This window comes from Myripristis murdjan, chromosome 20 (assembly GCF_902150065.1).
Source record: "Myripristis murdjan chromosome 20, fMyrMur1.1, whole genome shotgun sequence".
Classification (NCBI taxonomy): domain Eukaryota; kingdom Metazoa; phylum Chordata; class Actinopteri; order Holocentriformes; family Holocentridae; genus Myripristis; species Myripristis murdjan.
Window position 1 is genome coordinate 4,746,635 of NC_043999.1, and position 24,205 is coordinate 4,770,839.

The window sequence follows — 24,205 nt, forward strand, 5'->3', positions numbered from 1 at the left end:
ACAGCAGGTATAGCCTCTGTTTTGCTGTAGGTTGGTAAGGAAATCTGTTTATTATTATTATTATTATTATTATCATTATTATTATTGTTGTTATTATTCCTTGAATACAGAAACAAGGGATACAAACTGATGAACAGAAAAGATGATGGACTGGACAGATACCAAATCACCCAGAAATCCTTGACGTAGATGTCCTGTTTAAGAATCAAAAAGGTGACTGTCACCTTAATTAGAGAGTAGAGAAATGACCACATTGAGCATCCTTTACAAACAGCAAGCATTAGGATTTAAAGGGGCTACCAATTAAGATCAGGATAAGTGAAATCAATTGTAATTCCTTGGTATAACTGCATCTGTTGCAGAACAACAGTCTTATTTTAGTCTCTGTTTTTTTAAGAGCAGCATCATGTTGGAAGTGATTTTCCACTCCTTGCAGTATCTGCCAGAGGCTGGCAGGAACTCTCATGAGCTCTGTTTGCTCTGGGAGAACAGCGCCCTCTTCCTGTCTTGTGCAGTAAGACACAACGTTTCCTCAGAGCATCCATTTACAGACTCGGAGACGAGCCCCTGGCTGGACGAGCTTCTGGCAAGATGGAAGTAAGACGGAGGGAAAATGTGCAATTATGAATCCCACTGGATTCTGGGCAGGACACGCCCACCTGGCTGAGGTTAGCGCTGTGATTGGACGACGGCTCAAAGCATTAACCTCCATCATGGCAGATAAGAGGCTGACAGGCTGATCACTGATGGTCTGGCTTGTTTACATTAATTATTATGTTTGACACAAATCATGCACCATCAATCAAACCAGCACTATCTATCTCTGACCAGACTTCACACGTATTCAAACGTCGGTGGTGACCCCTGACCTCTCTGTCCAGCTGCTCCTGCATGTCCTTCCATCGTTGCTCCTTCTGCCGTCTTTCCTCCTCTTCCCTGATCCTCCTCTCCTCCTCCCGCCTCGCTCGCTCCTCCTCGGCTTGCTGTGCCGCTCTCTCCTGCCTCTCCCGCGCCTCCTCCTGCCTCCTCTGCTCCTCCTCGGCCTTCAGCCTGAGCAAACAGTCGAAACAGAAATATACAGATATTACAAAACATAAAACAGAATTAAGATCAGAGATGGACACTCACACTATCCCATGAACTGTGCTCTGGCGTGATGATTATATCTACGAACACTATGACTGAAAAATTTGACAAAAAATGACTTTAATTCTCTAATTAAAGAATAATTTCAAGCATTTTCAAGTTGGACCGTGTTAAAAACTAAAAAAGCTTTGGGTGCTTTTGGCGTTAAGAGCCCCCTGGCCTCAGACAGCTCTATAATACAGAATGCAGGGCTGAAAAATATGGTGAAAAAAATCATATTCCCATTCGTTTTACAGATCTTTTAACTGCAACATGATTCACCATTTTTTCATTTTCACTGAAAAAGCTATTAAAATGATGGTCATGTAGTTTCTGGTTTTCTTACATCTAGAAAAAGAAAAATCTGTAGGCCAGGGCGTCTCTGTAGCAGCATAACACTGTATTTACAACAAGGCTTTGTCAAACATTTAAGCTTTATCAAAAAACTGCTATTCCTGTGATTTAGTTTTTGCACTTGGCCATATTGCGATTTCGATACTATTTTGATGAACTGTTCAGCCCTGGGATGGGAATTTGGTCAGAAACTGTTGATATGATGCAAAATGAATGTGAAAATAACCTTTGCACCCTTTGAAACCTGAGCAAATTTATTTGATTTCTTTCAAAAATATGGGAAAATAATAATATAATTATTGTTATAATAATAATAATAACAATGAATATAGTTTTCTGGAATGTTTTCCTCCAGTTTTCTGGGGATAATTTTCTAATATTTATCTCTGTTTGTTTTTTTTGTTGTTGTCATTTTCAAGTCATTTTCTGTAACCCTTCACTAATTTCTTACAATTTTTGAGTCATTTCTTGTTAACTTGCTCATTGCCTTTTTTCCCACGTTTTTGAAAGAAATCAAGCCAACTTGCTCAGGTTTCAAAGGGTTAAAAGCTTGTGAGCGGCCTTTCACAATAACACACACACACACACGCACACACACACCTCTCCTCCTCCTGCCGTTGTCTCTCCTCCTGCTCCTTCTGTACTCGGGCCAGACGTCTCCTCTCAGCCAGCAGCCGGGACGCCTCCTCAGCATCCGTCGTCCCACCAACGCTCCTGCCTGTGGGCGTGCCTGGAGACTCTGTGTGTGTGTGTGTGTGTGTGTGTGTGTGTGTGTGTGTTTTGGGAGGTTGAGAATAATGACAAGGTAGGTGGGAGGAAAAATATGGTTGAGTAATTAGCTGTTGAGTATGGAACACCATACCTTACTGTTGAATGATATTTTGTTGTTTCTTAGTATAAGGTCAGACCAGTGATCCGGTTTTGCTGACTGCTACTACTGAGATTTACTGGACTCATTTCCTTTCTCTCTGTCTCGCGTTCTCTCTCAGTAACACCGATAAAAAAACACTTTCCTACTGATGCTGGAACAACTCTGTAAAGGCATGTTAATTATTATAATCAGGGCATGACATAAACACAATGCAGCAGTGTCTTAGGGCGCTGAATGCTTTCTGGAGTGAGTGTGTAGTTAATGACTGATCCAAGTTTAATCCACTGATCCAGTAAACATCAGTTCTTGCTGCCTCATATTGCCCTAAAACAACTACAGGAGTAAACGTTTTCACAGGAAATCAGGTAACAATCCTGCATCAAATAAAAGAAAATGATTCTAATAGTAATGCAATATGACAATTAAAAATAAAAATCGATAAAAACAGAACCATCCTTGTAACAAATGCAACATTTCAGCATTTTTGTTTGGTTTCCTAACACACGCACAGAGATCCCTAAGTGAGTTTGTGTGTATTTATACCAACAGCAACACAGCTTAATTATTATTATTTTTTTAAAAAACACAGTGAAAAATTTGGGGTTGTTATTCTAAAGGCAGACGCTGCGTCTCCTGTCGACTCTCAGCCCCGACAAACTCTGCTGACATCTTTCCTCCCACCAGAAAAATAAATAAATAAAAATTATTTTGTTACTTTATTTCAATGATTAAATTGCTGGCAATCAGAATTTGATGAGTGAGAGGATTCAGAAGCTGATCAGCAGGTTTTCTAAAACTAAAAATACTAACAGTGCATTTCTATTAAAATATTTAATGACATTAAACCGCAATTTCCTGGTCTGACGATCACATTGTAAGTAAAATTTTGCTGTTGCTGATGTTTCTAATGGGCTTATAATCTTCTTGTAGTGTGTTACTTACCTCATTTACACACAGTTACACACACACACACACACACACACACACACACACACACTCACAGTTAGACACACTGTTCCCTTACCTGCGGTCAGTTCTCTGCTGGTGGATTTGGGGATCTTCTTCTCGGAGTTCTCCGACTTGGAGGACTTCTTCTCCAGGGTGCCATGACCTTTGACCTCCGCGTGACCCCTGTCGTCAGTGCTGGGGGTGGTGGCCCGCTGGCGGAGCGGGGAGGGGGGGTACTGGCCAGGGGAGCAGGGCGACTCAGCACGACTCCTGGCCGACTTAACCCTGGAAACCAGAACGGCCACGTCAGGTCAAACGGGCTGAAGTCAGTCTGGCAAACTGCTGTGTGTGTGGGTGTGTGTGTTTTTGTGTGTGTGGGTGAGTGTATTTGTGTGTGTGGGTGTGTGTGTATTTGTGTGTGTGGGGTGGAGGTTACCGTTTAGGTGTGCTGGGGCCTTTGCTGTGGTTCCTGAAGGAAGCACTGCGGACCGGTGTGTTTGGAGCCTCTGTCTGCAAGTCACATTTAACACAAATCAATATTGAATTAACACACATTAGAAACAAATTTTGAAGAATCAACCAGATGAAACATGAATCAGAACCACAAAAAAAAAAAACACAAAACCACAAATACAATGAAGCATTTGTAACACATACACAGAAGCAGGATGACATTGATTTATTAAGGAAACACTGATTTAAAAAAAGTGCTTCCTGTGGTATTTTCACATCTGTAATGATTACCAGATGTGCTTCATTAACTGAAATGTGAAAATGAGGACAGTTCAACCAAACACACGTGTGTAACAGGTGTGTATCAGTGTGTTAGTCCAACACTGAGCTCATTCCACGTGTTTGTCAGTTTAATCTCAACAGTCATATGCTAATGTGCTCTTTCAGTGCTTTGTAACCTCAGCTAGAAATAGTTAAGTGTCCTTGTGTATGTGTTTGTTGTAATGTGTGTGTGTGTGTGTGTGTGTGTGTGTGTGTGTGTGTGTGTGTGGACTGACCGTAGGTGTTTTGGCTCTTGCGGTCTCTTCAGGGAGTCCAGCGATGCTCCTGCGGTTGGAGGAACTTCTGTTCTGTCTGTGGTTGTTGGGGGAGGCTGTACGGTGCGACACACCAGACACTGACAGGTCACAGACCGACACACACACACACACACACACACACAAACACAGAGGAGGAAACACACACAAACACAAATACGACGCAGACACAACAACAGAAATCCAGGAAAAAACAGCAATTCATGCTACTGAAAAAAATCTTGTAATAGTCAAATCCTCGATCAATCCCGATAAATGAACGAGATCCAACAAACATTTTTACTGAGTCAAACTGTCTCACAAACTCAAAATGCATCATGAGAATAATATCTCATAACAAGACGTATAGCATCTCATCAACAGCTGAGCAAAGGAAGCTGGGAATCTTGCAGATAAAAACTATCTAGGTGACTGGGCGATGTCGTCAGCCTCTGATTCCACTACGATATAAAAATGAACTTTCAGAGATTTTCTTTATACCGTGAAGGAGTGAAACGCTCCCTCCTCCTCCGTGGAAAATAGTCCCTAAGCAGGGAAACGTTTCGCTTTCCACATCCAATCATCAGCTGTGTGGTTTCTGAATGTTGAGGACTTTGTTCACCGCAGAAGCAGAACTTCTAATAATGCGGCTGTTTCAACCAAAAATTCAAATTTTGATTATATGTTGTGAAATCTTTAGCTCCCCTGCATGATTTGCTAAATGTTTTTTTGTTTTTTTGTAAGATTATTTTTTGGCATTTCTGCTTTATTTGGCAGTCACAGTAGAGAGAGGTAGAAAGGGCAGCAGGGAGAGAGAGGGGACGACCTGCAGCAAAGGGCCTGAGGTCAGATTCAAACCCAGCCTTAACACGTGGTGCATGCTCTTATCCAGTGAGCTACCGTGCCGCCGCACTATATGGTTTGTTGACAAGTAAAATGTGGGGAAATTGTAGCAAATGGGCCAAACATTCAAAAATAACTAGTGTGGTGCTTTAAAAACACCATAAGTAACTGGCTTTAGCTAATATTAATGGTAGATTACTTACTATTTTGCTTTAGAGTTGCTACAAATTTTCGCATCACATTTTCAGATTTTTTTTATCCTTTTTTATCCTTTTTTTTTTTTTTTTTTTTTTTAAATCTGGGATAACACCCGAAAAAAGCGAGTGACACTGTGAGTGAGATGCACACATATTTCACCTCCAGGTGTCACAATGTTCTGCCTCGGCCACCTCTCATTAAAACTGAACACAAGTCAAACTCCGATCCAAAACATGGTGATTTATTGGTAATTTATCATATTACACAGATTAACATTACATTGAGGTCAGGACTGCCTATAGCTAAACGGTAGAGCCTCTGCAAAGCAAAGTCGGAGCTGATAATTACTCAGAACTACAGCAGGATTCAGAACGAGAGACTGAAATATCAGTTCATCTGTTCAACCTGACCTCAAGTCCTGGATGGTAGCAGGATTTTAGATCAGTACAAAAGAGGTAGAGAGTCATTAAAGTCATCTAATATAACCTGGGCTTTAGCTAATATTAAAAATCTGTAATCTACCTTCACTCAACATGGTGCACGCTGACGAGTTTGCATGGAGGACCAGACCAGCTGATCCACCAGGTACACATGAATAATAATTCAGATATTCTTATCATTTTCATACAAGGCAAGAACCAACAGGACAACCTCAAAAAGGAGGTGGAGGTTTCCTGCTCACAAGCCTGACCTCCTTTGGGACTCAGGGTGGCAGACTAGCATGTGTGCAGTTTTTTTTTTTTTTTTTTAGTCCACCAGACGCGGCGGCAGGTTAAACGAAACAGCCTGCAGTTGTGTGGCGACACAGAGCCGACATGACAAGGCCCGCTGAAGATACAAAAACAACACACAATGAAAAGGAAGCAGAAAAGCCAAAGAATAGAAGATTATTTCATGGAAAGTGGAGACAGGATGAGAGAGGAAACAAATGGATATTTTTTTTTTTTTAAAGAATGACAAGATAATAATTATTAAAATGATATATTTAAATGTCAGATGAGTCATGCTGGGCTGACATCAAATTTCTTGTGTTAAAATGCTTGTGGACGCAGCTTCTTTTCACAACCATGTAAGGATCCCAAGTCACCCAGCAGGCATGAAAAATGCCTGTCATGAATATAAATATCTGGAAAAAAAAAAATGTCTGCTATAAAATGTGAGTGGCTGTTAAAATTTGGGCGTTTACCGCACACTGCAGCAGATGGAGCAAAGAGTTAATTTGCCACTGAGGTCCCAGCTCTCAGTCTGAGAAACACTGACACTGTGCAGAACAGAGGCTTGAGCCTGCAGGCCTCCCTTCCCTCCCTGTTCGCCTTGTGTTGCTTTTAAGTCTTGTTTGTGTTCTATCGTGTGAAATTGTTTTATATGTGAAGCTAACTGTGCTGCCGTTTTGACCAGGACTCCCTGGAAGAAGAGACCTTGTATCTCAATGAGACCTTCCTGGCTAAATAAAGGATAAATAAATTAAAAAAAAAAAAAAATGTGAACAAAAAATAAAATCTGAGCAGCAGTGAGTTCTCTCACCTCTGTCTGGTGAGAGAAGAGCAGCTGAAGAGTTGGAGAGGCGTTTGGTGATCGTCTGCTCCAAGGAGGGCGGAGTCAGGAAGTCATTGACTGGCAAAAAGGAAAAATCATAAGTCAGTAACAACAACAACACACACATACACACACACACCCACATAGGCACATACATTCACACACACAGAAGCCCGACAGCCTGCTTCTGGTTCAGTCAGATCAAACGCCGGCTGCTGCTGCACTGACAAATGTCACCAACACACACGCGCGCACACACACGTCCAATAAAGGTCTCAGGCTTCAGAGAAACACTCATCATGTGAGGAACAAAAAAAACTGCCGGTTCACACAGAAAAACAATCCCGCTGATCAATGAGTCATGCAGGCGGGTGAATTCATTAACCTTGGTGATGTAAGGAAATAAATGAAGCTGCAGAAAATGTGGAACATGGGCCAGAGCCGGTGAGTCTGCTGTCTCGTGAAATGGAGGACGACACACGGTGGCAGCCGCTGTGGTCGTATGAAATCGGGAAGGAACATGTTCTTGATACTGTGCCACTCCTTTTCATGAAGGAACAGATCACACACCATCGAAAGCAAGAACAAAGGGAGGAGAAGGAGCCCACAAACCAGCCAATTAGGCCATCCAGCCTAAAAAAAAATGGTTCTTTTAATGTGACAGAATGTAAAATGAGAAAAAAATGAGAACAAAGAAAAATGTATGTGAATGTTTCATCCCATCAGGCTATCATTAGTGCTCTCTTTCGTTGTCTTCACTTCAAATTAAAAGAGCCTTTCTTTTACTATTTCATTTCTTTCTTATTTCTTGTTGGTGGTTTTTTGTAGCTTGATTACCAGACCCAGCCTCTTTTTCTCCTCTGTGTTAAACTTCTCCTGCATCAGTGCTGCAGGCAGCTCAATAATTGAATAATTCATGCAATACAGTAGAGGAAAAACACTGTAATGCTTCTTTACCAACTAGATATCAGGCGATTTTTTTTTAATAAATTAAAACAACAGATAAGAGAGCAGCTAAAGTTGATATTTTCCCAGAAATTCCTCTCGGGGAAGCCGCCAAAGTTCATCAGTGGTTCAGTAAACATGCAGTAAAAATGGGAATTCTGTAATGTAGGCCAGGAGTGATTGGAAATGTTTGGTGGATGGGTGTATGTGTGCATGTGCCTGTGCATGTGTGTCTGCGTGCACTTAGATGTGTGTGTTTGGGGTTTAATAAGTTTCACTGATAGCTGCAGGGGGCATGTCTGGTATGATGCATTATGCGTGCCTCTGTGTGTGTGTGTGTGTGTGTGCAGAGGTGGAGGGGGTTGGGGGGGGGGGGGGGGGGGGGGGGGGGGGGGGGGGGGTTAAACAGACTGGGCCTGCTACTGAGAAAGATATGTATGCATCACTAAGCAGGGCCACAGGCCAGGAAGACAGGAAGTAGAGCAGTCCTTTGTTGTGATATGGATGTGTGAGAGTGTGTGTGTGTGTGTGTGTGTGTGTGTGTGTGTGTGTGTGTGTGTGTGTGTGTGTGTGTGTGTGTGTGTGCATCTGTCTGTGTGCGGGTTAGGGAGCAAACCAGACACCCATGTTGAGCCTGGGCCATGTACTTCATAATATTTCCACAGTGCGAAGGGCAAACGGGAGCGGGGGAACAATGCAACTGATGCAGAATTTATAATAGGATCCGTATCAGATGATTTCACACAAAAAGGAAAAGAAAAATGGATCTGAAGCGTCGCCCGGATGTGTTGACACGCATGAGGTTTAATATGAAAATATGAGGAACAAAAAGATGAGAAATGACTAGAGTAGAATATCTCTCCCCTCTCTCTGTCTTTACACACCTGCAAACACACACACACACACACACACACATACAAACATACACTATAGTATGTATGTTCATATGCAGTCAGCGTTGGGGTAACCTGTTAATTTGCACTGTAATTACACATTTTCATGGTAACTAATAATGTGCTGCGTTCAGGGTAACTCGGAACTTGTACATTTCCAACCTGCGAAAACGTTGCGTTCATAGTGTCAATCGGGAAAAATGGAAAAAGAAAAGAAGAAATTCTGTATTTTCCTCTCGGGGGGAGCCAAAAGCAAGTAAGTAAGCAATTAACCAATCAGTCAGTAATAATAATAATAATATTGATAAACAAACAGTCAAGAGATAAAAATCCGTAAATAAGCAATCAGTAGTCCAAGAAGAAGATACAAATAAAACATCAGAAAATTAAAATGAAATAATCACATTAAGAGTACACAGGTGAGTCTTTAGGTGCTTTTTGAAAGTGCTGACTAAATCCAGAGATCAAATGCAATGTGTATGCAGCAGCATTTGCTTCAATAATTAATAAACATTCATAATGAATTGAATTCTTCGGAAACAACACAGGGTGTTTGTTTTCTACCATTTTTGTGCTCAAACCTAAATGTCATCTGAACTGAAATCTGGTCGGGTCACAGCCTGTTTTTAAAAAGTTTCGAGTTGAAATGAATGCAGCATTAATGTGATACTCGTTCTAATGAAATTCTCAGTTATTTTTTCTAATTTAGACTGTTGTTTCTTTTGTTTTTCTTTCAAATTATTTCATGTCTGGTTGTGGCGTCTCGTGCTTCATATCGATGCAACTGACTTGTTACTGTACAGTCAGAGCAGCAGTCTCGCATTACATTGACTGCACTTGGCAGGACAATTCATAATGCAGCAGCATATTGAGAAAGCAAGTAACGCAATATTATAATGTACCGTTATGACTTACTTTTAGAGCCATAATTAGTTTAGAATAGGATCTTATATTTTGAGCCAGAGAAAATTCTCTCTGAAACCGACCATCACCAGCCTGAGCCTCAGTGGCACCTGGCATTTATGTTGTATTAATGTTTGTTATTAACTGGAGTCGACTTAGCACCTGCCCACGTTCAGGTTAAAATGAATGGAAATTCTATCTTTAACATGAGGGCTAAATCATTCAAAACCACAGAAATTGAATGGAAATAGAATGGACATTGAACTAATTATCGAGGTCATTTGACTAAACCAAAACAAAACGGTGATTGTGGTTAATCTGCATGGTGTTGTTACAAAACATCAAGTTTACATGGAAGTTAGCCCGGTCACAGTTCTTTGCAATGAAACTCATTTGTTCTGACCATCCAACACACTCAATATCCATTAAGAGTGAAAAAAGTACAAAAAATGTAAAATCTGAATCTTGAGGCTTAAGGTCGGACACGTTTTAAATTTCTGTCCTTTCTGAGGTCGGCCCCACCTGACAGGAACCTTCGGGTCCTGTTGGGTGTGGCCAGCCAACTCAATCTGCAATCTAGTTATCTTTCAAGGTAAGTAACGAGGTAAGTAACTAATTAAGTTTTAAAGATACGTTTCCCAACACTGTCTGCACACAGCACAATGTTTATGCAGCTTGAATTCCCAGAATCCAACACAGCACACACACCTCTTGAACACACTCCAGGACAACATCACCGCCAATATGAAGTCACAAGGACACACACACACACACATGCAGTAACTGCAGGTGACACAGTAGGATGGGGGGGTGGGCGTGGCACACGGACAGTCAGGTGGTCTGTACCGTTCCGGGATTGGCTGGCACTGGAAGCAGCAGCAGGAAGCTCATTGGGCTGAGCTGAGCCAATGGCATGGCAGGGCAGGGTCTTAGGGTTACCTGGGCAGCAGGTGAAGCAGAGCGGAGAAAGCAAAGCGTTACACTCACTCACACACACACACACACACACACACACACACATACACAGCAGGGAAACCATACATACAAGCAAATGATAAACACCGTCTTACATACAAACCTAGAAGAACTGTAAAAATGAAGACTCTGCAAAGTTCTGTATTGGATCAAATGCAGGAAATATGCAGCACACACACACTTGCACACACACACACACACACACACACACACACACACACACACACACACTTGGTGTCGCCGGTGAGTCTCTGTCCTTTAATCCAATGAAGCGCTGTAAGATGAGATGCTGGCATTTCTGCTGCAGTGAGCGTTCGCCTCAGCTACAGCAGATCCCAGAGCAGCCTCTCTGCCCCGCAGCCAGGCAGGAGGGGGCGCAGGCTCCTGGGTGGACCCCTGATCCCGGGTGCCAGGACGGCCAGAACGGGGCAGGGGAGGCGTATGAATAATTGATGGGTGTTATGAATGCACCACAGAGTCCAAGCTGGTTTCAGAGCGAAGGCAAAAACAGTTGGTGATGGAAAAAAAAAGATGAGGAGTTTGTGGTGTGATAGGTGGAGAGAGAGAGAGGGAGAGAGAGAGAGAGAGAGAGAGAGAGAGAGAGAGAGAGAGAAAGAGAAACACCCTCCTGTCACTGTGTGTGTGTGTCTATGTTTATGCGTGTGGCCTCCACTGCTTTCAAGGTTAGAGGCGTAACTCCTGCTGCTCTGCCGGGAACTGGACCTCACCTGCCAAAAGCCCAGCTTGAAAAATAAAACAAAGTGCCATGACACACAGACACACAGAAACACACACACACACACACACACACACACACACACACACACACACGCACACACACACATATATGCAGGCACACCTGTAGCATATTCACAAGCTGAGCTATTAGCTGCATTAGCTGTGCTGTATAATGACATCTAGTCACAGTGTTGTTGAAATAAAGTGGAAAGCAAAGGAAGAGACAAGCGAGCGATGACATCATCGTTGTGTCAGCTGTGCAGTGTGTATGAAAACACAGGAACACACACACATTCTACATATATCATTTATACACATACACACAGACACACACACACACACACACACACAGACAGACACACACACACACAGACAGCCTCTCCTAACCCTGATGAGGTTTGGAGACAAAAGCGCTGCATTGCAGCCTCCACACCCTTTTCCATCCGCTGCCCTTCTCCCTCTCTCTCATTCTTCCTTTCTCTCACTCTCTCTCTTTCTCCTCCATCACACTCCTCTCCTCCTCTCTCATCTTCATTGTCCTTCTAGCTATCCTCCTCTTCACCTCATCGTCCTCTTTGTCTAGTCCTTCCATCTAGTTTACCTGCGATCCTCCTCCTCTCTCTCTCTTTTCCCCTGCCTCCACCTCAATTTGCTCCCCTCCCTGCCCCCAACTGGTATCCCACCATCCCCCTCCTCCTTTCACCCTGACCTCTAGACCCCCTCCTCCTCCCCATCCCTGCCAGCCTCCACCCCTCCGGTCTCCCCCATTCTGCATCCCAAAGCCACCCTCCTCTCCTGCTGTCTTGTGTCTTGACCCTGTGTCGCTGTGTTTTTACTCACCCTCCACTCCATCAGGAGGTCCTCCCCACGTCCACCGCTTGGGCCTGTTCTCCAGGGCCTCCCCTGCGCCTCCTCCTCCACCGCCTCCATTAGCTCCTCCGTTTCCTCCTGCTCCTCGCCGCTCAGCCGCCCCGGCTCTCCGACGGACGAGGGCCTCCAGCCTCTCCTTCTCGTTCCGTTCCATAACGGGAAAGAACAGACACTCTCTCACTGAGCCATCACTACGACGACGGATGCCCGGTGACGCGCTCGGAGACGGCTGCGCCATGGTTACCGCATGCAACCCGCAGCGGCCTCGCCCAGCCGTCCTCTCCCTCTCTCTCTCTCTCTCTTTCTCTCTCTGTCTTTCTCACTCGGCCGACGGTCAAGTGCGCTCGCTTGCTCGTTCGCCGTCTGTTACCCAGCGATACATGAAGCAGCAGCTGCACTCGCTCTCTTTCTCTCCTCCTCACTCTGTCTTCATACGCTGCTCCCTGTAGGTAGCGCTGATTCCCTCTCTCTCTCTTACCTCTCAATTGTTCGCCCCACCCTCTCTCTCTCTCTCTCTCTCTCTCTCTCCCTCACCCTGTCTCTGATGACTGAGTCTATTTCATGGAGCACTTAGCCAGACGGGAGGGGACAAAACGTTAACCCCCCCCTTCCATCTGTGGATGACACCGGCATCTCTCTCGCTCTCTCACACACACACACACACACACACACACACACACACACACACGGTCACAGGGGAGCACGCCTGCACGCAATACAAACCCACCCACGCACACACCCTGACACTCTTTCTGTCTCTCTCTCTCTCTCTCTCTCTCCCTCTCTCTCACACACATCCAAACCTCACACACGCATCGCTGCACATACACTAATGAGTGGGTGGAGGGGGTATTGATACAGGTTGCGTTTGTTTCATCTCAAACACCCTTTGTCCCCCCTTCCCTGCTTCTTCGTTCCTTCTGTCTTTCTGCCTCCCTCCCCCTTTTAGTCATTTCTTATATATAAGTTCATTAAAAGTAAATTCCTACAAATGGAAAAAATATGCATGGAGCAGTAATAACATATTATATAAAAGTATCCATATGAATCTAATCTATACTAATCAACTTGTTTTTGATTTTTTATTTTTAGCCCCAGTGAGGAATGCCTTGACATTGAAATAATGTTTCCAATCTTACGAGAAAGCGCTGCTTTGTTTTGTGGGGTCACTGATTGAGAAAAAGAGGCAATTATCCCACTCTCTCTCTTTCAGTCTGTTGTTTATTTTTATACCAATCATCCTTTCACCAAGCATCTCAGAATCATCTTGGTTTGGAAACAGCTCCCATTCCGTTTGTTGTGTTAATTTGCAGGCATGCAGCAGTTAAATATATGGTGGAAATTCCCCACCTCAAAAGGAGGAAGGGGGGGATGGAGAGCGGAGGGTGGGGGTGGGGATGGGGGGGTGGGTGGGGGTGCTGTTAAGGTGTATGCAGAGTCACACTCAATCTGCAGGACGTGGAGGAGAGGAGAAGGGGAGATGGGGAGGGATGTCTGCTGATAATCAGTAGGACGGGGGTTGAATCAAAAAGGAGAGAGACAGTATAAATGTAAGGTGAGGTAGCAATAAGAAGGATTTACAGGAGACAGATACTGAGCAAAGAGAGGGAGCAGGGACAGCAGAGACGGAAGGTAAGGGCGAGTTAAAGTGCTGCAATCAGATTCAGCACCGTAACACACCCTGTCCAACACTACAAACATACACAACCTGAAAACACACACACTGTCTCGGCAGTGCAGTGTTGTACGATGCAATAAACTGTAGAGTAATGCAGTAAATTACAGTATAACATGGTGTAGCACAGCATAGTACTGTACAATGTAACATAGCATAGTGTAGTATTATACAGAGTTGTGCAGTACGACACAAAGGGCTGGACAATATATTGATATTATATCAGTATCATGATATAAAACTACGAGGTCCTTTTGCTATTTTCTGCAGTCATGTTACTGCTAAATGTGTGCTTTATTGTGTCTTGCTGTAATCAGTTTACCTTCTACTCTAATAAAAATGTTTTATTTTAATCGCCTCTTTTGACAAAAGCCCTCTAGGGACAGGTGTTGCAGATTAGCTTCTGCTAGAAACAGTAAGATACTTGCATTGGAGAGCTGTTTTCAGTTTGTCTATGTGCATTGTTCTTATCAAATAAACCACAAATAAATAAATAAATACATAAATAGTTGAATGAATAATAGATATCATCTGGGATTTTGGATACTGTAATACCATGACCTACAATCAGAGTTGTCTTTTCCTGCTTTTAAAGGTTGCATCACACTAAAAGGATGCAATTTTCTGATCTTATTAGACTGTTGTAGCTGCCCTATTATCTCCTACTACATGCTTTGTCATCATATACTAATTTCTGACGACTGTTAATCAAAAATCTCATTTTGGAAATATTTTGAGAACGCACCAACAGTCATCCTTAAAATCTCGTCACAATATCGATATCATGGTGTTGGGTTAAAAATGTTGTGATATTTGATGTTCAAATCTCCCAGTCTTATTGCCACAGCCTCATAGTGCAGTGCAGTATTGGCCTAGTATTGTATAGTATAATACAAGTCTAGGCAAATCTAATTCAGTATGGCATGGCATAGCATACCATACTATTAGCATAGTGTAATATAGCATAACATAACATAGCATGATATATTACTATATGTAAATAGTCTGGAACAATGTTGTCTCTGCACCAGTAAATCTAATTTATCTAGAAAGGCTTTCAGAGAAAATGTTTCATAAGTGCTACCATAAAGAGATGAATGACTGATTGACTGATTTAGGGCTACAACTAATGATTGTTTTAATTTTCAATCAACCTATAGATTTTTTAAAATTAATCAATTAACAATTTTGTCTATAAAGTTTCAAAAATAATGGCAAATGTCCATGATGTGTTACAACAGCCCAAACTAAGTCTAAAGCGGCCACACAAAAAAAGCATAATTTTATGATCACAAAAAAATGCAAGTAAACCATAGCATTTGTAAAGCTGGTCCTCAATTATCAGAATTGTAAAAAAAAAAAAAAAAAAGATAATTCACTTTCAGACAACTGACTTCTTGGTTAATGGGCTAATTGTTTTAGCACTAAACTAAAGACTGCAAAATAGTGTCACCACATAACACAGAGCCCAGTGAAACACACACATCAGACAACACACAGGGGATCCTCAGACCTTCACACACCACTACAAAGCATGATGGAGGTTTGTGGACGCAGCGTCGTGGTTACTGAGCTATTTGTGATGGTCTGTTCTGGAAGCTGTGAGGAACGTCTGAAGGGTCTCAGGAAATATGTGCTACCCTGATTATCTGTTCCAGTAAACGGCACATGATACGCTGCTGATGATGTCATCGTACACCCCACCCCCACCCCCATCCCTCCAGAGACTGACCAATCATTATGTCATTTAGTTATGCATATGAGCGTGTGTAGAGCAGGGGGGGAGGGAGTTTTTAGCATGCAGATCAATGGAGAGGTCAGGCTGTCAGAGACACATGCAGGGCTTGTTAACGCTTCACCTGCTGCTGAGCACAATGCCAACATCAAATCAACACTGGGACAAAACAAAAAAAAAAAAACAAAACTACTGAATATATAATGTCCTTATACAGGAGGTCTGTTTTTAACAGCAGCAGATTTATGACACTCTAAAACAGATTACACTGTGACTCAGTGGTTGTCAGTCTTAATGACGCCCCCAAAAACAAAGTGATGCCCACTCATTCTGCAGCTCTGCTCATTAAACTCAACAACAAATTATCATTTTTATTTTCCCTTTTCAGGCTCCTAGTAGCCACTGTTATTTGAGGAAAAAGGCATAGAACATAAGTGGCAGAATGTAATGATAAATTTGTATAGAAACATAAAGACTAAATCATCTCACAACACTCAAAACTCATCTATTGACTCCTAGAAGGGGGCGATGCAAAACCAAGCCTGTCAATCTTTGCAGCCACGATGCAGCGCTGCATGACATTTTGGACCAATATTTTAGCCAGTCAGGCTGGTTTGTGAAGACTTCTACCTGCTCACACTGAGGGCTCAGAGGACAACACCACAAACACAACCCTTTGTTCATAAAAACTAGAGTTTGACTGATGTGTTGTTAAAGAGCGACACCAATTCCAATACTTTTTTTTACTGTACTGACAACCAATATTCTGTGCAGCTATTAAGGAACTTTAAAATTAAAAACTGCAATGCAAATAAATAAACAAGAAATCGATTACTGGAGAAAATCTGTTTTTTATAAATGTCTGAATGAGGAAAATGAACAAAGAACAAATACCGCACATGCAAAATAAACAGATAAAATACCATCAAACATTATTAATAATCTTTTAAGGATGAGCTAGAGAGCAACGCCATCCATATTTGAAAGGGAAAAGATGGACACGCAAACATCCGATATTCAAAGAAAGGCAAATATCAGATATACTGATAAACTGAGGAACTAGTCTAACCCAAGAAAAACCTGTTAAAATTAATATCAGCTGCTATGTGACCTTACATCTGATGCAGTGAACAAGCAAACCGTGCTTGTTTCAGGTAACTGTATGTGACTTCCTAGCTGATATAAATCAATTAGACCTATTGCATTAATCACTTCCTGTTTCCTTAAACTGAGATTCAGCATTAACAGCAGCAACGGTGTTCACTATCACAAAATGCATCGACTCGGTTACGGATGACTTCACCCTCAATTCAGCAGCACAAAGCTGAGAGTTGAGAGAGAGAGAGAGAAAGAGAAAGAGAGGGAGCAGGCGACCACGGCTAGAAAGTGATGCGTTTCATTATGGAAACCTATCTTTCCTGATTTATTTCTTTGATCTTAGTTTCCTGTGATCTCGTTTTTTGGAATAAGAGCAAGAGAGAAATTGGAGGAGAGAGGAGATTTAGTGATCAAGAATGCAGGCAGACAAGCCTGACCGTAAAAACTCAGTGAAGGAGCGGACAAACAGAATAATTCAGAAGAGTGTGTAAGGAGTGGATCATGCCGTGTTTACGTCGTACTGGATTTGCTGTTAGTTCAAGCTGCCAGCTGGCAAAAAAACATTCACTGGTGGTGATTACTAACCTGAAAACTGCTAAGCTGACACTGATACAGGACAGGGTGACATATAGGATAGTAACATGGTGATATTACACTTCATATCAACTGGGATTTTGGATATTGTGAAATGGTGACATAATGTAAAGAAGACCTTTTCATGATTGGAAAAACCACATTACAGTACAGTGATACAGTTTTTAAAAATTAGTATTATCAGACTGATCTGCATTGCTAATTACTGATGACTAATGGCAACAAATTACATAATGCTAGGAGTAATTACTATTTCTCTTAAGTTTCTTGTGTGCAAATATTTTGTGAAAGCATAAAATACTAATCCCCAAATTGTTGTCACATTATTAATGCCACAATATTCAATCTAAAATATTGTGATATTTTCTGTCAATATCACCCAGCCCAACTCCCACCAAGCATTATATCTCCCACTTTGTATTAAAAATTGCAGAAGTGGAAGACAAGCAGAAAACATGCCAACAAATTGATCAACGTCTTTGGTCCAAGATAATAAAAATCCTAATTATCAGTAACATTTACAGTAATCTAGTCAATTCGGTATACAAACTGTGAGCAATATCTGCTGCAAAGTGTCTCTGCTTGAAGTTATAAAGACTTGTTAATGAGTTGCTATGAAAGCAAAATTCTAAATAACGTGAACACACTTCTCGTCACTTCTCGTGACACAACGTGAACATGGCATTAGTACTCTGTGACCTCTGACCTTCTCCTCCTCCTGCTGCTGCCGCCTCCTCAGTTCGGCCGCGTCCTTGCGGAGCTGCTCCTTCCTCCTCTGCTCCTCCAGCTTCCTGCCTCGCTCCTCCGCACAGCGCTCCAGCTGCTGCTGCGCACGACGCTCCTTATCGCGCAGCACCTCCGACAGCTCTATACACACATACACACACAGGATTATACTCAATTACAAAGTGCATGCACATTACTGTATGTGTATATATATGTGTGTGTGTGTGTGTGTGTGTGCGTGTGTGTGTGCCAGTGACAGATGACAGGGACAGACCACATACAGCCCCACCAGCTGGAGAGTTACTCATACCGTGCGTCTTCTCTTTCTCCTCCCGTCGCTCTTTTGCTAATTGGACTCGATCCAACCTCGGAGACCCTTGTAAATGAAGGAAAAAATGAAGAAGGATGAGTAAAATTACTTCAGCTGACTGCAGGTCATTTGTCACTTACTGGACACTGGGGCTGGATTTTGGCAAGGACCTCATGATATGATTTGTATCATGATACATTGCAAAACTCTACTGACTTGACTAAAAATGCATTGAAAAAAATGCATAGAACTTCAACAACCATACCTCTGCATGTTTAGAGTAATATCTAAAACATGTATAAACTTCCTGTTTCTGCTCATCTTCTCCCACAGCGAGCAGTGGCATTTTAGAACTGCGGTATCATTTTTTCATTTTTGGAGCTGCAATACCATTTACCCAGCCATTGGTTTCCACTATGATATGAAAATGAACTTTCAGAGACTTCAGACTTTCTTCACACCAGTATTCCAGCACAGGAATAAAGTCCTCCACATTAGTTTTCCTAAAAGTCGCAGCACTGTTGTGTTTTCAGGACTTTTTAAAATCGGGGGCGGAGTGAAATGCTCCGTCTGCCTGGGGAAATAATCCTGGAGAAACGTTTGCTTTCCACAGCCAATTATCAGCTGTGTGGTTTATGAATGTTGAGGACTTTGTTAGCCGCAGGAGCAGAACATTATAAGGCGGGTATTTCAACCAAACATTTACATTTTGATTCTACGGTGTGAAATATTTAGTTCCCCCACATGATTTTCAAAATTGTTTGTTGCCATGTAAAATGTGGGGAAATTGTAGTGAACAGGCCAAACATTCAAAATCTCTGGTATGGTCATTTAAATAGTGCATAACACTAACACAAACTATACAACATATTATGTGATAACTCAGGTGACATTTATTATAACAAAATTAGGACAATGCACTTACTTATCATTAAGGGGCATTAAAATGAAAATGACACAATATATGAAAATGAAAATAAACTAAAGGAGATCTAAAAACCTACCTTTTCACTCTAGCCTTTAACTAGCTCCACACTGTGTTGTCTTTTATTGTTTTATTTGCATCTTTTGTTTTATTTCAAATTTCTCATCTTTAGCCTTTCCCTTTTTTAATTCCACCCCGTGCTGTGTTTTATTCTTTTTAATGTTTTATTTAATGTGTTTCAAATGTTCTTCTTTTTATTGTGAAGCACTTTGAGCTGCAATTCTTGTATGAAAGGTGCTACACAAATAAAGTCTTATTGTTATTATTATTATTATATATCAATACAAGTGGCCACGAAACCAGTACTAGTGTTGTAAAAATAACTTTGCGATACTGAGCTGTATCGATTTTACTACACATCTCTAGTGGACACCGTAATCTACTGCTGATCTGAAAATCTAAACGGGGTCTTTGTGATAACCTATTGATCCCTCAAGGATAAATCTGTCTTTTCTCTTTCCCTGATCAAAGGTCAGAGTTCGGGGTTCAGTGTCTTGCTCAGTGATACTTGGGCAGGGCGGATGCTTGCTGTCAGAGGAGTTTGAACTGAGGACTTGTGGCTGACGGTGTGACAACTAGGAACTAACACTGATTAAATCATTGAGAAAATAATCAGAGTGTTCTCCCCTGCACCAAAAATGGTTTATCAGCTCCAAATATGACACATTTTCCACCTCCCACACTTTCCCCATGTTCAGACTGAGCAATGTAGAAGGAGGTGAATGAAGCAAGACAGAAACTGTTCAATTCGAGTGAAAAATTTGCCTCTGCTTCAAGTGTGACCCCATCCATGCAGGCGCCTGAACATTTCTCCTCACACCTACATCAGGGAAAATGTCCACTGGGTATTTGTGAGCAGGAGCGCTGACTAACAACATCTGCACAAGTCGATAAAAGCAAAATTCCCCAGAGAAAACAGCGCCGATGCTGCTGCCGAGCCTGGTGCAGAAAGGATCGAAATGCAGCCTTGAAAGAATAAGAAATATAGCACTGAAGTGTTTCAAGTGACTGTCAACACTCTGATTATACCATACTATTAAAAAAAACAAGAAAGATGTCAACTAAAACCACTAACCGTAATGGCCGTGACTATAAATATGGCTGCTTTCTCCTGTGGCAATTTCACTTTCTTATTTTTAGAATCAAGTGATCAAGCTGTGTGAAAATTGAATGACAAAGCCTCTGGTCTCAAGTATCGCCAGAAAGCTGCTCTGAGCTCTGTCCCTTTATCTACACACACAGACACACACAAACAGTGTACTCATATTTATATACTGATTCTCAGATACAGGATGTTTGTTGAGTAGGCATATATTAGCTAAGTGAGGCTCTGCTCTCTGATGCAACCCGTCATGAATATTTAATTGAAAACACACATTAGGATGTACGGGCACTAGTGTAACATACGGTAAAACACTGCCAACTCGCACATTTTCTTCATGCTGATACTGTCATATTTCCACTTGAATTCTGGAGAAAAACACATCAAGGCGAAGGCTGTAATCTGATTGGTTTACCTGCAGGGCTGCTGTGCCTGGATGATACCCGAGAGGGAGATGCATGCTTATTGGTGAGGAGCTGCGCTGGGGGCGGGCCCAGGGCTGCGTTTTGGACAGAACCAGACATGATTTATGCTCGACTGGATAGGCAGTAAATACAGCTTATATACAGGACAGAGTAATTAAAACAAAAGGGGAAATGGTAAACGTGGATCCTGCATTAATCAACATGAGAGGAACACACAAACACCAACACACACAGCACGCATCCTGGTCTTTCTAGCTTTGTGAGGGCATTATGTTGACTTCCATTTGTTTTTTTACAGCCTCCTACAGCCTTTCCCTAATTCAGCCATAATCAGCCCAAACCTTCTCCCTAACTTTAACCTAAATCTAATACTAACCCTAACCAATAAGCCAGAATTTGCCTTTGCAGCTGTGAGGATGAGCCAAAATGTCTTCACTTCCCAAAAATATTCTCAAATGCATTCTGGTCCTCACTAGGTAGCATTTACACACACACACACACACACACACACACACACACACACACACACAAGCCTTGTCATTGCCTTCCAGATACATACATCTTCTGTCAGTCATCGTCTTGCTGTTTGGGGTCAAATGTCAGCATAAGCTAACACTCAGCCATTTTGCTGCTATGTTCTTGTGAGGCAATCTGTCAAACTGACATGAAAAATAACCTCTTGGCCACCAGAGGACTAGGCAATCGACCGATGTCTGTCTACACATAGGAGACAGCTTAACACTAAACACACACATGCACAGTCATTCATTAAGTATGCAAATGCATGCAAATCTGAGTTGAGTCCCACATGCACCATCATGCAGCACATTCTGCTTCTCCTCATCTTTACTTAAGACTACAATACATGGAAAAAAAAAAAAAAAAAACAGCTGAATCACTGGTTTTAAAAGCTCTTGCAGCCTCTCCCGTTGACTTATAAGACACATGATCACCTGGGAACAGTGGCAGCAGGACACACACACACACACACAGACAGACATACAGGGCTGAATTAATCCGTTGATATCAAGCTGCTCTATTACATGGCTGATTAAGGAAACAAACACAAATACAACCAGCACCGTCAGCTCTATTGCCAACAGCGCAGAGGCATGAGTGCAATGGAGAGCAAATGCACTTTACTCACCACATCAATCTTTATAATATGAACCTCTGAGGGTACATGGTTTCAAACTGGTGTAAGCTGGAAACCATACATCTTACTGGTTTAAGATAGAGGGTCTTTTAAGGAGGGAAAGCATAAACCTGCAGCCACTTGGTGCACCAAGGCCTACTTTTGTTCATTAGTATCTTATCCATTTGTTTTAATTTAACACCACATAGGAGTAGATTCGAGGAAGGTATTAATAAGCCATCTGGAGTCTGTCAGTGGGAATATTGGAGGGGGTCAGCTCACCTGTCATGCCAGTGGCTGTCGGAGCCACGCTGGTCATCCTGCTGCTCAGAGCTCAGAGCTCAGCCTGCCGGGGTCCGGTCCGCCCTGTCCGCCCTGCAGCCTGGACTCCAATCCACTGCAGACCGACGATTTAGTACCAGGACTGCGGGTAGGACGGATGTAAGGATGCCAAGGAAGGATTGTGCCAGCGAGAGAGAGAGAGAGAGAGAGAGAGAGAGAGAGAGAGAGAGAGAGAGAGAGAGAGAGAGAGAGAGAGAGAGAGAGAGAGAGAGAGAGAGAGAGAGGGTGGACTAAGGAGCTAGCTAGCTAACACCCATTGGGCTTCTCTCTCACCTTTTTAGCAGAAAAAAAGACGATGGGCGCGTATAATGACCGTGATAAATCAAATATTCCACATATCAGAAAACTGTAAATAAAATCCCCTCTTGTTTATATAACTGTTTTCATTCTCAATTTGCCGAATAAAAATGAATTTAACCGATCGTATCACCTAACGTCGTAACGGACACCTGGGACCACGTCACTGTAATTTGGGGTGAATATTACTGCGCTGACAGAAATGACAAGCGGCGCTTAAGGTGTCGCCTAGCAACCAGGTTGTTGAACGCGCCGCGCAGGAGGATCTACACAGCTTGGCGGAGGAATAACGTTTAATAAACGGCTGATGGTTGATAGTGGGAGACTGGGATAAAATAAATTCCGATTCATTGAATGTTTGCGTTCTTGTGGTTTCATGTAAATGTGTGTAAATGTCGTGTTATGGCGGTAATAAGCCCCCCCCCTCCCTCCCTCCGCCGCACTGGTTCATTAGATGCCCGTTTGGCTCGTGTCAGAGAGCACGTGCCAAGCATGAGCCCAGCGGCGATATTACGTCATTATTTGCATCCACTTGGCACTGCTCTCTCTCTCTCTCTCTCTTTCTCTCTCAGTCACACACACACACACACACACACACACACACACACACACACCCTCCAGAGGTTTACTCATAGACATGTCCTATGGCCTCTCTAAAAATAACAGCGCTGTGAGTTTGGTGGAAATAAACAGCAGCATGCCATGAAAAACAATGATCTATGTCATTATGTATGCTCTTATTATGATGTTAACTAACTGGCTTTCGGATGGCAGAGCTCCACACTTATGCAAATAATAATAATAATGATGATGATAATAATAATAATAATAATAATAATAATAATAATAATAATAGTTTGCATGGTTTGTTCCAATCTTTCATTTATTGTTTTTATAATGTGTGCTGCCTCGCTTGAGATTGGTTACAAGTGTTAATAGCCAGGTTAAATGAGTAGTTTATGAAGAACGATAGAAAATTGGCTTGTTATTAGTGACAGTAAATAAAAACGTGAGTGTAAAAAAAAAAAGGAGAAAAAATGCGTGTAAGTAAAAGTGAAGACATTTTCATAATAGCCTTACCTCCCTCAGTTAAAATTCCTGTGCTCATATACCCGCATCAGTATGGAAGGCTGCAACCAACAATTACTCGATTAAACTGCTGCTTATTTTCCCAAGAACTCAATTAGTCATTATGTCTCTCAAAATAATGCTAAATGCAATACAACTTACCAGATCCCAAAGTGATGTCTTGAAATAATGAGAAATAATGACAATAACAGTACAGACAATAACAACAATAATAATACAATAAATAGTACCCCAATTACTTTTATGGCACTTAATAGAAAAGGGGTGAGCGAATCTTACGTTTGTTGGGCTGTAATTTATTTGATAAATGGTCTATTTATCTCAATGACACATTTTCTGTCAATCGACTAATTGATCGACCAATCATTTCAGCATTTGAGTCAGTCTCATCCCTGCGTGTTTTTTTTTCCACGTGGTGTCTTTTTGTGTCTTTTACGAGGCGTGACTGCACGGTTTATAATCAGC

At 42.1% G+C, this 24,205-nt stretch overlaps 1 protein-coding gene across 1 annotated transcript in view; it reads right to left on the bottom strand.

Annotated features, from left to right (window-relative positions):
- The window catches only part of map7d2b (MAP7 domain containing 2b), a 31,155-nt gene extending 8,685 nt beyond the window's left edge, over positions 1-22,470 (bottom strand). The window contains exons 1-12 of the mRNA XM_030079845.1: positions 22,295-22,470; positions 20,868-20,951; positions 18,366-18,431; positions 18,036-18,196; positions 12,198-12,363; positions 10,491-10,583; positions 6,892-6,981; positions 4,309-4,403; positions 3,735-3,808; positions 3,375-3,583; positions 2,080-2,218; positions 870-1,050 (exon numbers count right to left, since the gene is read on the bottom strand). Of these exons, the coding sequence (XP_029935705.1) occupies positions 870-1,050; positions 2,080-2,218; positions 3,375-3,583; positions 3,735-3,808; positions 4,309-4,403; positions 6,892-6,981; positions 10,491-10,583; positions 12,198-12,363; positions 18,036-18,196; positions 18,366-18,431; positions 20,868-20,951; positions 22,295-22,331 (1,395 nt within the window). The 5' untranslated portion in view covers positions 22,332-22,470. The remainder of the gene's footprint in view (positions 1-869; positions 1,051-2,079; positions 2,219-3,374; positions 3,584-3,734; positions 3,809-4,308; positions 4,404-6,891; positions 6,982-10,490; positions 10,584-12,197; positions 12,364-18,035; positions 18,197-18,365; positions 18,432-20,867; positions 20,952-22,294) is intronic.
- Positions 22,471-24,205: the final 1,735 nt, after the last annotated feature.